This window comes from Ciconia boyciana, chromosome 5 (genome assembly GCF_034638445.1).
Source record: "Ciconia boyciana chromosome 5, ASM3463844v1, whole genome shotgun sequence".
Classification (NCBI taxonomy): domain Eukaryota; kingdom Metazoa; phylum Chordata; class Aves; order Ciconiiformes; family Ciconiidae; genus Ciconia; species Ciconia boyciana.
Window position 1 is genome coordinate 78,009,344 of NC_132938.1, and position 14,601 is coordinate 78,023,944.

General features: G+C 43.9%; 1 protein-coding gene across 1 annotated transcript in view; it reads right to left on the minus strand.

Annotated features, from left to right (window-relative positions):
* Positions 1-14,601, minus strand: part of AFG2A (AFG2 AAA ATPase homolog A) — a 232,055-nt gene that overhangs the window by 65,307 nt on the left and 152,147 nt on the right. Inside the window, 1 exon segment of the mRNA XM_072862747.1 lies at positions 1,465-1,629. Coding sequence (XP_072718848.1) covers positions 1,465-1,629 — 165 coding nt within the window.

Here is a 14,601-nt window from a genome sequence, read left to right on the forward strand (position 1 = left end):
AATCCTTTTTATTATTGCCTTTTTTTCATTATGAGACCCCACATTCTGCAGCAAAAGGACGCGCTACACAAAACAGCTTCGCTCGCTACACAGCTTTCATTCATTCGTTCCCAGAGCACAGTTTGTCCTGTGCTGTGGAGGAGGAAAGCTCTTGCGGGTTTGACTTTGGTGTCTGCTGTGACACAGCTTCCCGGAACGAGGCTGGAGGCTAGCCCAGACACTGCTGCTGCGTATGGCAGGGTCTGACCCCATCCCTTGGACTTGAAGCACTCACAGCAGTGCCCTCACCAGCCAGAGGTTACTAGTAGGCAATGCAGCATTTTACAACATACCAGCATTTAAGTGATAGCTAAATGAGCAAAAGTCTTGCCTGGCAGCGTATCCAGTGACCAGTCAGTTGAGAAGGGCCTTCAGCATTATAGGAATCGCACAAATACTCCACAGCCACCCTCTCTTTTGGACCAAGACAAAAGTTTAGCTTATTTCCCTGCCCTTGTAAACAGCACACAGAAAGATGGGGGAGCCGAGGCAAGCACATCACATTTTCCACTCTGCTATGGAAAAAGTAGAAGGTGACTATGTAATTAAAGATGGTGCGATAATGCATACGCTAGGACTGGCTACAGTAAGGTGGAAATTTTAATTCTGGTATTTCATACCTTTTATGAGCTCAAATTGGCAACCTTAATAACATTCTTTGAATTTTTGAAGTAATATAATTACTTTCAATTAATCAAAATGAGAAAAGAATGAAACATCCTTTCACGAGACACTGACATGAATAATATTCAGGGAGCAGAGTGGTGACCACTAACGTACCAATGCTTTTTATAACTGCCAGGCAGCAGCATCTGAGAAAGCTTCTCCTTCTACCCAGGACAGGAAATAATTGTCTGACGTCCATTGTCAGAAGCTGGCTAACTAATAGCAACAAGCTATAACAATAAGTGCTGCTGTGAAGTCTTGATTATACGGAATAGGACAATACGAGCTTCAAAGTGACCAGTGACTCCCTTGCAATTCCCCTACACTGTCTCACAACTCTGTCTCTCCTCCCCCCATCTGAGGCTCTCAGTCACAATCCTAAATGCAAAAGATCCCCGGGGATGTGGGGAGACCCAGGTGAGCTGTCTGGGCAGTCTGGGGGCACGTGCCCTCATCTCCCTCCACTCCTCCTGGCAGCACATCCTTAATGAGGCCACCCATGATCGTACTAAGGCTCACTGTGGAAGAGGCCCTTCCCCTGGCAACAATCGTCTGATGGAGATCTTGAAGGAAAAAAGCCCCAGATTGTATTCTGTTTTCTGAGCAGAAACACAGAAATCTCTCAAACATTCCCTTTCATAATTCCCCCCACGCTTTGAGAAGACTCAAGGGGTGATATCTGGATGATACTTGATTTCAATTTTAAAAACACAGTTTTGTACACCACCACTGTGGCCATTACCATTCAGAAACTTTTACCTCTGCTCCCGAGTACTTCTCTGTGTGCTGAATGAGCTCTGCTAAGCAGACTTCATCACTGACTGGCATGGACTGAAAATGAAGTTTGAAGATCTCCCCGCGAGTGGCTGCATCTGGCAACGGCACGTAGATAATTCTGTCTATTCGTCCTGGTCTCAGCAAGGCCTGCAATGAAAGCATCACAGGAGAAGTTATAGCACATGGCACATCGCATCAAGAAAGTAAAAACCACAACTCAATTAAAAACAGCAACGCCGCAAAATAACCAACAATTTCAGCAAAAGCAAGAAGCTGCACAAGAACAATCAAGCTATGTGCAAGAGGGGTTATTCCCCTCTGTTAGAATGGATCAGTTGCTGAAAAGACAGTAAGGCTACTCAGCTTGAGAAATATCAGTTTATGGAAAAAAGGAATCATAAAGGAACCATAGTCATTTTCCTAAAATAATAATTTTGGGCTTGTTGCAAGGTGTGCTGGAATGTTAGGACTTGGCAGAAGGACAGGTGGCAATGGACACATCCCAAGTTCAGATCTTCAATCAAGACAACAAGTGGAGAAAAAAAGATTTTTGAAGTGAAGCGTACATTCTGGATTCATGTTGCTTTATCCCAAATTATTAGAGCTGCACGTGCTTACAGAAGAGCAGATTACTCTGATAGTTTTTTTATGCAAAATAAGGTAACAATAGATAGAGGCCAGCGATGCTCAGCTTCAAAAAGGGAGAGAAAAAACCATAGACTTGCAAAAGCACTATAGTTAATACATTTTAGCACCAGCTTTGAAGACTTGGAAAAACGCTGGCTTTTCCTTCTCTTGTGCCACAAGGCAATCAAAAATTCAACAGATGAATACAGTTACAAGCTAAGGCCTCAACTTTGCAGTTTCATACACATATACTGGCCCTTGCACTGTGGTTTCCCAGGGTTACTCACATTATATATACACCGGGGAGGTGGGAAGGTGACAGAGCAAACTCTGGGCAGCAGTGACAGACAACGTAAGAGGGGACAACGGCCACAAAGGGCACCATGGAGGGTTCAGACTGGACAGGAGGAAAAAATCTCTAGAAGAGAAGCACAGCCTCGGGGCAGGTCATCGGGGAGGCTGCGGAAACTCTGTCCTTGGGGGTTTTGTGGCTCGGCCAGACGAAGCCAAGCCCTCCCCGGTCTGGTGCTCGTGACAGTCCCGCGTTGTGCGGGAGGGGGACCGCAGGGCCTCTGGGCCCCCTCCAACCAGCGTTTCTGTGACTCTATGCTTTCTGGATGGGGTCAAAAAGTAAACATTATCTATATATAAACAATTATATCCGATACATAGGAGAAGCCAAGCTCTTAAATTTATGAGAAGAGACGAAGCTCATTTCCCTATATTTCTAAAAATCTGCAAGATTTTTGAAAGCCATCTACAATAAAAAAGTAAAAACCCTCCCAGACTTTCTTACTTGACATTTGGGAAAAAAAAAAACCAAACTGTGCATAGCGAATGCACATAAATAGTATTTAAACTATTTTTTTAAAACTGAACAATGTTTATAAGATTCAGCATGTAACCTAAATTGTTTTTATGTTATGGTTCTCCCTTGGGCAGAGTAGTTTTGAGTTCCAGATGACTAGAGATATTGCATGGCTGTCCTGGGCTGTCAGCCAATAAGTCTTTTCCCAGCCTGATCATGTCAGTGAAAGTCATGCTGAAAAAATAGTAGGAAAGAGCTTTCCTTCCTGCACAGCATTGATCAAGTTAACACCCTTCCTAGAGTTTCTTTAAAAAGACTGCTGTGGTGCTTCAGAGTGGAAAAATGTATCCTGAACGTTAAGAGATGTCTTGTTATTTTTAAAACAGAACATGAAAATGCTCAGCAGAAAGCGCACGGCACTGCGGTGTGTTGCATCGAGCTACGTAAGGAAGGCTGTACGAGGAACACTAAAGGTCCGTATCCAGCCTGGTACCCTGTCCCTGGCAGTGGCCAACGCTGGATCCCTACGAAAGAGAGCAAGAAGCAAGCTGTCCACTGATATTTCCTCAGCAGACTGTGCTACTTTCCACAGCACTCTTGATACATTCACCAAAGAACTCAATCCACTGATGATAACTCAACCAGTGTGTTGTAATTCAGTGTCTAAATCGTGTGTGTATCAGGATATTGCCATTTTTTGCCAACACACTTGAAAGAGAAATTTGCATGTTTCAAGACTAGGCTTGGAGGAAGAGGAATTATACCGCAATTGCGTTCTGCATGCTCTTAAGGAAATGCCCATAGCTAATTCTATTGTTTAGAAGAAACAAGAAATGTTCACATGAGTACGGTGGTGTGCCTCTTTTAAATCAAGGCAGGTTTAATCAGGACGCCTAGATAATTAGAAGGTTTTCTAGAGCCAGCTTAGCTTCACACTGATGCATGACCATGGCTGTTGTGCAAGTGGGACAGGAAAAATGCTTGATGCCAATCAGCTGGGAGCAAGCGCTCCCCTGTGTTGCTTCGGCTTTCAGTTCTGAGATACAGTCTTTTAACACGATGGAGCACCCACGCTTGCAAAGCACAACTGCAGATGTAAAAGAGTGAATGTATTTTTTTTGCTCAGTTACTAAAAATTGTATTTCCTCCAGTTTGTCCCAAATGCTTTGCATTTTATATATATAGTCATAGTTGGGGGCCCAAGTTTTAAACACGCTATCATTACTTTTTGCTACAATCAGGCCTAGGGACCTTATCCAAGACAGCCAGATGTGCTGGGAACTGTACAAAAAAAGCACAAGTCAGCCTCTGCAGCGCTTGCTGCTTAAATAGACGTAGACAAAAAGGAGAGGGGAGAAAATATTCTGTAACCTCACTTGAGAGAAGAGTCAAATTTCCTCCAGCCCCAGGAGAGAAAAGCAGATTGAACTGAGAGCTGGTCTCCACCAGCCCTCCCGACAGTCCAGCCGGATGGGAAATGTGGTGACCCTGGGCACAGCCCGACTGCTCCTCACTCTGCTGTCACCACCCTTGTCCCTTTGGCAAGCCGCCGGCCCCCTCCCCTCTACGCTCCTGAGGAACTAAAAGCGGAGGGAGAGAGTGAGGAAGGGGCCTGCCTTGACCCGTCCTGCGTTACTGGAGGGCAAATCCCCAGTGAGAGGCTGTAAGTGGGCTGCAGAGCTGCTCTGCTGCTCGCTGGTCTGAAAGCAATCGGAGAGCAACGGCAAGTCGAGGCCGTTCTCGTTTGCAGGACATCATGCTGCCCTCTCAGGCTTTTGTTCTCTGCGTACTTCTCACGGAGATACTTTTCATTTTTGGCCAAAATAATTCAGGACTCAGAACTGAGCTGCACGTAGAGGTCAGCAATAAGGGAACAAGATATCCTTCTTGATGTTTTTGCACACTGGAGTTTCCTCTGGAGGAACATGAGCTCTTTCTGGGTTGCTTAGAGAAGCCTACTGTGGCATTTGGTATGGACACCTGCAGCAGCGGTGTCAGCTTTAACACCAAGGACTAGGTCATGCTTACTTCTGCTGCTGGCAGCAGTGCTGAGCTTGATGGATGCTGGCACCACCTTTTTCCTCAACGCCGCTTTTGTTACAGACCTAGAAGCTATTTCTCTTCTCAGCGGGATGTTGCGTGATGCAGGCTTCCCCACGGGAAGGGTTTTGAGCTGGTTGCTCTAAGCGCGCCATGACTTTCACAGGCCGTTCCAGAAGATGGAGCTTCAGTCTTGCAATTTGCACTTTGAAAATCGCAAGGAGAGCGATAAGGACACCCAGGTCACCTCCAGACCAGCCCCGCTGCCCACAGGGTGCATTGGGATCCGGCGCTGACCCGCTGCCTGGCGAGGCGGGAGGTGAAGCCACCTGGGATCGATCCTTGCTGCCGAGCTGGAGGAGGAGGAGGAGGAATTCGGCAGGAGAAGGCGGTGGCTTGGCTGTGCAGGAGGAGAGGCAGGTGGGGGAGGGTGAAGAGTTGAAGCGGGGCTGCAGGTTCAGGCAGATATGAGCTGCCGGGAGTACAAAATTAACCGCTCGCGGCTGGGAGATGCAAAACTGATTTGAGGCTAGGAGCACACAGAAGGTGGGAAGTTGATGGGGCCAAAATTAATTGATGTGTGCGCAGAGCTACATAATTCACTGATGTTGAGATGTGAGGGTTGCATAATTTATGTAGGCCAGGAAGGGCACAAAATTAAGTAATTGGGGTTTTGGTAGAAACCAGAATACTTCATACCATTAAGCAATTCTTTTGCAAGTTTATGTAATTTTTTTGTTGTTACCACAACAGTTATGAAAGGGGTCTAAGTGCACATACACTGAAAGGTTACTAGTGGTACACAGATACAATACTCTGCAGGGGAGCACTAGGGAAGTGGGATAATCGTCGTGTAATACATAATATCATCAATAGCAAAAACACATTTTAATTAAGAAGAAACCACTCCCCTTTCAAAAAGAAATGCTTGAATTCCTTGGCCATTAAAATAGAGTATTACTTCAAAATATATCACTGGAAAAGATAGCTGGTTCAAAAATGTGTATTTTGTGTGCAATTATGAAGATAATTATTTCAGGAAAGAAAACTTAAATAGGTAAAGCCAGGAAAATATTTGTGGTTCCTGTTAAGAATGGACTAGAATTAACCTTAGGGCTTTGCTAATTTTCCTCCTCCTCCTTTTTTTTTAAATTTTTTTAAAAGCATCCATCTTTAGTTAGCTTTTTCAAAGGATACTTGGCCATTTCAAGAACTACATTGTCAAACAATGCAGAATTATAACACTGACAGAAGCATACCCAGCTGATGAGCTTTCTGTGGGATAGGAAAAATAGCTTTCCTACTGACATACTTCTACAGCCATGCCTAACTCATCAAAACCGTTCTTAATCAGATCTTATAAGAAAATGTCATACATAAACGGTGCAAGAGGGTAACCTGATGTTAGAAAAAAATATAATTCCAGAAATGTGCCAAACTTGGACAACATTTTCATTAGCAAAACGTAACTTGCATAGCAAAACATAAGCTGCAGACTAAACGGCATATTGAGGTGTGCAAGAGAGAGCAAGTAGGTTCAGCAGGTAACAAAGTTCATCTGGAGAATCAATGTTACTGCATGTTCTCTGCTGCAATCAATCTCCACAAGTAGGAACAGATTTTTATACTAAATTTACTTGAAAGGAAATGTCTTAAATACATTTATTTTAATGCAGAACCTAAAAAATGCAACTAAAAGTTTAATCCTGCCTTTGGAGTCCATTGGGATTAGACCCCAGATGAAAATGAGAGGACTGGAAATAACAGAACAATCTGTTTCCTTTGTAACTAAATCCTTCCAACTTAAATTAACAATTGCTATTTATGAACCCTGGTTGCGGTCCCTACTTACACAGACTCCCGAAGATGAGAGGTACTCTATATCTTGTAATCTAATTTGGTAATGCAAATTTTTTTACTTTCATCATCACAGTATTTGAACATATCTAAAGCATTTTAAAGTCAGTCGTATTCTTCCTGTAGTCTGTGCAAGCAATAACTGTTTGTGAGATCCTTTCAGTGTTTTTGCCCACATGTCAGGACAGATGTGTTGCAAGCGTGGAAAGCGTTAAGGTAAAAGATAGGCTGAGGAAGTGAATTCGTTAACAACGATGAAAGGGCCTTCTCGTGCCATCACATTTATCTCTTGCAGGAGTGAAGTCAGCTCCCATAAAGGTGCTTCTCCTACGCTTTCGAGGCTCACCTCGGTGCCCGGTATTTTCGTTCTCACGCTGTGCCAGAGCAGGTCATGCTCCCAACGCAACAGACCAGGAAGCGCCTGGCATTTTAGGATCTCTGAAAGTTTCGAGTACGGGAAGCTCATCCGTCCTGTTTGCTAGACAGGCTACTGGAAGCTTTTGGCAACCATGGATTAATTACCAAAATTAGAAGGTATTGAGGGGAAAAGACGCATTAGAGTATCACTATTAAGGACTTAAAACCCATAAGCCAGTGGAGAGCTAAATTTTATCGTTCCACAAGGTTTTTATTCCCCCTCCATCTGGCATGAGCTGCTTCAGGAGACAACCTTGAATTCCTCCATTTCAGGTGACACGCTTATTTGCTGTGTCACAAGGCTGGAGTCTTGTAATTACAGGCTCCTGAGTCAAGCGATACTGCTTTTTTCTTGCCAAGAGCCCCTTTCCCCACACTCTTCCTCCTCCCCACCTTCTTCCTTCTGTGCCAACGTCTGTCACCACCGTCAGCACATGCCAACACCTCTAACCAGCTCCCCTCTTTGATGACTTGTTTGCCGGTCACCACCCTTGTACTTCTCCCCAGATCTGTGCAGATTACTCTCTGTTGTCGTTACACAATATCCACGATTCCTCTCAGGGTGGAGCAGTTTGCTTCTTTAACCTACAGTATATCCACTACTTCAAAAACTGCATTTGCAAACAGAATTTTATTAGATATTATCGGAAACTGGCTCCTACAAAATGTTGCAGTCTCCTATTATCATCCCCTGCGCAAAGACTTCACCTTCCACATAGATTTCTAAAAATCAGGCTGTACAAGCCTTCTGTCATGTCAGTTTTGCTCAAGACCTGGAGCATTGTGCAAGTCGACAAGAAAAGACATGATAGGTTTGACAGCAGGTGTTCAGGAAGAATGTGCACTATCAAGTGGCAGTGAGCACAGCAGGAACATTTTACTCAGGCATTAACCAGAAGTACTAATTAAAGGCAGAGAACAAACATGTGGTTTGATATGCCAACAAACAGTAAACCAACTTGAACAAGGAAACAGCGTATATCAGCCGAGTCCAAACCAAGACAAAGCGATACGGAGAGTTAAGCATCGAAGAATAAGAATGCAATCTGTCCTTCACTGCTAAGCAGTCAAATGCCCCTGCTTGTGTAGGATTTAGCTACTTGCTTTGCTTATCCTCCAGGTCTACTACCATTAGTTAATCCTTTTCCTTCAACCACTGAATTTTACCCATTTCCAGTTCATCTCATCAACAGAGGGAAACTTTTCCGTGTAATTCAATGTATCTTCTGGAATCGCTCTCTTTGCTGGCTACCAACAGGAACTAACACCTTCAGCTATCACTACAGATGAGTCTGTTAGTTATTACAGCAAAACACAGTTTACCCTACCATTCCAGTATGCAGAAAAACAAACAAAATTCATCTTTCCTTATAAAATGAAACCTGGGGAAAGAACTGCCTTGAATCAATAGAAACCATTGGCGTCACTTGCTTGAACAACATACCCTGCTTCTGCATGTTTCACAGCAAATCAGTCATTTCCACTAACGGTGGTGATTTTAAACAGATATGAGCGTTACTTAAATAACTAAGTTATAAATAGGCAGTGCTAAAAGCGCTTCAAGAAAGCAAACATTTCCAGAGTTGATGTGAAAGCATATCGAGCCTCCACAAGGCCAAAGCATTCAGAGCCGCTTCCGATTTTATTTTCTTTTCCTGATGTCTGCTGTCAGGCACGGATGAGGTCCCACTGTGGGCCGAGTCCCTAACCACCACCACCGCGTCACCACCACGCAGCCACCACATAGCCAGCTCGTATGCCCCAGCACCCAGCGGTGCTGCCTGCAGCCTGGCATCTGCACCACAGCCCGCACCTCGCTGCCAAACCATGGGGCGTCGGGCTGCTCCAGGCTGGAGGTAGCTGTGCCTCTGCCTTTGGGGACATGGCACTATAAGCGTGTAGTGCCAGCGATTATTCAGCTGCCTTATCTTGCCTATACAGCTCAGGGAAGAGGCTGCTGTACCCTCCTGCCTCCTCCTAAGCTCACCTCCCACCGTCCCTCCTGCACCACGAGCCGCACTCCTGCACCAGACAGCAGCCCTGGTCACGCGTGGAGAAGGGGCAGCAGGGAAGAGGGGTGGGTGATAGGGTTATCGCCTCTCCACCATCTAAAGAAACTGCTTGTGGATGCAAAGGAGAAAAACTCTGCAAAAAGCCAGGCTTGTATTTCCAAACCTGCACGAAGCTGGACGCACCAAAATATTCTCATCTTTTTAATCAGAGTAACATCAGTGTCCCAGCCGCTGTACATCTCAGTCCTGCCACTGACAGAGTTTGATTAATATAGCTAATTCAAGGGGAATCGTGGAGAAAGAAGACTTGAGGAGACTTGTTTTGTTGCAGCAATGAGACCGTCTAAACACAACTGTGAGGAACGATGTGCTCCTTGGCCCATGCAGACAATACCAGAGCACTTTTTATGTGGTTTTGTTCAGATAGGATTAAAATATCTCAAGAAACCGAGTTTCAATCACTTCTCTTGGCAGAAACATCTGCAGGCAGATACTCTGCAGCTGCAGAACCAGTATCTCCATGCTTTTTTTTCCCTGATATTTCAAACAGTTAAATTGGCCAGTTGGCACAAATTACTACAGTGCTCACTGGGAGCCAAGCTTTGCCCAGGCCTCCATCTATAAAAGTCTAAACCTGTCAGTAACACAGCACATTTTCAATGCAGTAAAAGCAGTGCAAATCCAAGCAACCCTACTGATACGATTCCAGATACTCCAGTTTGGCACCACAGAAGTTCAGCTCCAAATCAAGCCTCTTACGTGTATTCAAAGACATGGGGGCACCGACAGGGAATCAGGCTCTCCTCCCCTCTGCTTTGTGAATACGGTCTCAGAAAAAACTGAAGCAATTTAGCAGATTCTCCACAAACTGCCCATACTTTCAGGACACTCAAACACATGTTTTCAAGCCACAAACTCTGTAAAAACCAGTGCTTGACCTTTCTTCCTCTGCTCATTCAGGCTGCAGCTGCGCCGTCCTCTCCTTGCACCCATGCGGAGCGGCAGAGTCTTGGCTCAGGGCTGCGGCGCTGGCTTCCTTTGCAAGGGGGATTTCAGACACAAGATCTTGTTCTCTCCCCGTGTCCAACCTGAGCAGTCTTACTGCGGTGGCGTGTGGACAGAGGATGTCCCAATTTTTGGCTGTTTTCCTGCAATTCTAGTAAGGAGCATGAGTGATCTAGTCCTTTGCCACTTGCTGGGTCTCACAGAGGGGTTTTGATGTGGAGAAGGCACTGGAACTCCCCCTCTTCTCCTCTAAATGCTATGCAGCTCTTCCTCCCCCATTTCTAATAAAATGATTTTTAGTAAAGTTGAAATTAACTTAAGAAAAAAAAAAATCTATCATCAGCTAATAAACAACGTAACACACCCTCTTCAGTGTATGTTTACATAAGAGAGTCCTCTGTGCTCCTGCCTAAGAGGTGCAAAACCTCAGGAATGTCAGTTCTTTTTTTCTTTTCCCTCTTTTTTTCGGGGTGGGGGTTTAATAAAAGAACCCCTTTAGAAAAGATAACAATTACATGTAATGGAACCTGGAACCAGACTCTTTTGGCAATTAATCACCCAGGAGCCGTTGCAATCCTGCAGGCTGTTTCTGACAGATTTTGAGAGCTTTACAGGAATCACTGGGATAAGATGTGCCTGGGCTGGCTTCTGACAGGGACCGATCATGTACGAAGTGGATTGTTGGTTTGGGGTTTTTTTTTTAGTTTGTATATTCATATACACACACGTGTGCACCCGTATACACATTTCTATAGGAGTCTTTCTTTATGTACATGGAACAACTGCAGAACTTGTTTATTAGCCCAGAGGCAGAATAGAAAAAGAAAGAAAGAAGAAGAAGAAGAAGAAAAAAAGCCTTTTCTTCCTCTCAGCAAAGTAGAGCTATCCATCACTTAACAGAGATACTTCCTGTTTTCAAGCAGTTGGGAAGGCATGACTTCCAACCCAAATACTTGGCTTGGCAAACTATTCCTGTGTTGACAGATGCTTTTATAACCACTTCATTCCACCTGAAGTTTCAGTATAAAAGGAGGTGGTTTTTGTTGGGTTTTGTTGGTTTTTGTTCTTTTTTTTTTTCTGAGGGAGGAGAAAGGGAAAGCAGAAAGGAGAGGAAAGAGAAGGAAAAGGAAGGAAAATACCACAATTATAACAGCTGGATGACAGAGGTTAGCATAGCTCTGACAGATGTTACCATGTAACCTCAAAATGACATGTTAGAGAAAAAAAAAAACCACCAAACCTGTTCCTTGTAGGAAAGAGAATTTTGAACTCCTGCCAAAATATTACAATTCTTCTCAGAAGCTTTCGAACACTGTAACAATGATCTACCACATAATACAATATTTTCCATACATAAGCTATGCCTTTATATTACCATTGCTCTGACTGATTAAATTACCAGCACGGGATGAGATTCTTTTCAGAGAGACAACTTAGCCTCAAATGACAAAAATCCACAGCAGGTCAGCTCCATCAAGACCAGCTTTTCATCTTGTACATTCTTTTTTCATAGGATTCATTAACAGGACATGCGCTAAACACTTCTCGAGACTGAACACTTCAGTGTGTGACAAACGGCAGTAAAAACGTGCTGCACACAAGAAAATGTATTTGTAAAGCTGCATGATCCATTTTATATAACCTTTTGTCATATCGGTTTCTATATTGCTTACACCTGGTTACTTCAGTGACTAGCCTACTACAAAAATCTTGATGACTTTACCTGGCTCGTGACCAAACTTTACAGACCTGTCTAACAAACTACAGATAAACAAAGCGTAAAAGAAATGTTGATGGAACAAAACAGGTCTGTGAAACAAGCTGCTTCTAAAGAAAGCAGAGATCGGCAGCTGATGTTGTAGGCAACATCAATGAAACAATTCAGAAACAGTTTCAAAAGGAAATCAATGACTTTCCGTCGTTACAGCCAACACTGTGGCAGGAAAAAAGTAGTTTCTGGTTTTCATTATTTGAAAGATCTTATTTTACTACCATGGCTGTGGAAGACCACTTGAAGCAATGAAGCAGACACTGGTCACAATAACTGTAAGCTTAAGAAAAAGTCATTCAACGCGTAGAGAGAATAGTCACGATATAAGAAATATCACTCATTTGTACTTGAAATTGGAAACCAAGGTGATCTCGCCTTTTTAAAACCTGTCTTGAGGCTTATATTCTAAAAGGACAGGGAGTGAAACAAACAAATCCTGGCTTAAACCCCTCTCTTTGGGAGGCACAGCCCTCCTGCCCCTTTGGAACTAACACATACTGGGTACAATCCAGTTGCCAATACCATTTGAGACCGGCTAAGGTATCTCAGATATCTCCGTGAGGCTGGCAGGTATTACCAATGAGGCTTTCTCCCTGCCAAGGGGATAGCCGGTGGCCAGGCAGGAGCCTGCTGGGCAGAACAAATAGCACAGGATGCCTCTGTTCAGGCCACTGAATCCCCACCATGCTTTTGATATAGAAACAACCAGAAGACCCACTGTAAGTTTTTAACTCACTACCCAGCAGGCCAGATGTCTGAATGCCAATGAACCCCTCTCCCCTTTTCAAAAAATGCACTCTTAATCAATTTTTAGTTATAAATGGAGGACAAAAAAAGAAACAGATAAGTATATACAGTAGGAAGAAGCCTCTAACCAGCATCTGCAAAGCGGTGCGTGTGCAGCGAAGCACTGCTTGACGTAGGACATCTAGCAGCAAACACGCAACGTGAGTCTTTAAACACGGCCACGCAGCTAAGGAGCCTTTCTGGGGCCAGACGGGTGCATCAGGGAAGAAGACTTTTTGGGAACAGCCAGATGTGGTCACCAAGGATGCCACTGGCATAACAGCACAGGTGACACTGTTCCAGAGATTGAGAAAGTGCGGGTAATACCGAAGAACTGCACGCTTGACTATAAAATCCCAGATAGCTACATGCCAGGATATTAATATAGTCAAGACACAGCCTAATTAAGAACAGCGGTGCACTGGCTGGGTCAAAAGCCAAGATACTCTGCTTGAAGACAAGGCCCCGGCAGACATGCCTTCTCTTATTATTGCAAGCAGACAATCACTGACTTCCTCCACCCGGATGCAGGAAGACAACCTGGTGGTTTTCTCCCTCATACCGGCAGAAACCACTTTGTGTGTTGATCTTACAAACTTGTGGGTGGTGCTGAGTTTACACAAGTTACAGTGCTTACTGCAGCTGCCAGTTGCAAGTGATAGATAGAGCTTGGACTCTGGGATTAAAATATGTACTTTCTAGTCATTAGGCCTGGAGCGGTGCTGATAAAAGTCTTGAAATCATTTAACAGGTCTGACAAGTGTTTATAGCCCCTAATAGACATGAAATATTAGATGAAAACCTTTGGTACCACCCAACTCACGTTTTTCCCCGACACTGCGAAGAGTTCCTTCAAACATATGCGAGACTCTCCTGATCATTGTCCACCTGGCTTTCTCCTTGACTGTCCCCAACTTTGTGAAGTCACCTGTAATGTTTCCATCTCTAAGCACTTTTCAATGGAGGAATTATTTCGGTCAACCCCTTTTAAACGTTCTACAGTCAGCCTGAAGGCATTCCTGCCATGGCAGACAGTCTGGCATCAGATCTGGCTTCATTCTTACCACATATCCTAGATATTTCCATCTTCATTTCTGGATAATTTAGGAGATTAAGTCTTGTTCAACTCCCTGATGAATCTCAGTATTTGTTATAAATTCATTCCATTTAATACCTACTATTTCCCCAAGGCATTTACTTTCAAAAGCTTTTAGATGTCTGTCTGTACCTTTGGTGGATTTCCAGCTTTCACATCCAACTGTTAAGGTGGAAACAAAATTTCAGTGGAAGACTCATAGATCGGTTTTAAATTGTGGATTATCAACACCTAAATCTTCTTTATGCTGGTAAATGCAGCTGCTGTCTCGCTGATGTATTATGCTGTTTCTTTCTGGACATCCTGTTTGTTCACATCTTACTGCCACGCAATGTGAAGACGTCTGTTTTGCATATAACTTGTTTTTGTATCACATTATTGGAGTTGAAAATTACTGTGGTTCTCATTATGTCGATTTGTTTTTTAATTTACCTTTCTTTTTTTTTCTTCTCGTCTTTCTTTTGTGCATGAGGGTCTGTTGGATCTAGGTTACCTGGAAAACAACCTAGCTGTGGTTTCTGTTAAGTAACATAATTCATGTTCTACCTGAGTCAACCTTTTCTCTCCCACTCTTTCCCACTTAAATGAACAGTGGCTCCAAATAGCAGAGGTGGAAGACTGCACCTCTACTCGGTACCATTGTCTGCATAAAGGAGTACTCATCCTGTCAATGTGTACTTCAATCAAGTAAGCTGCATCT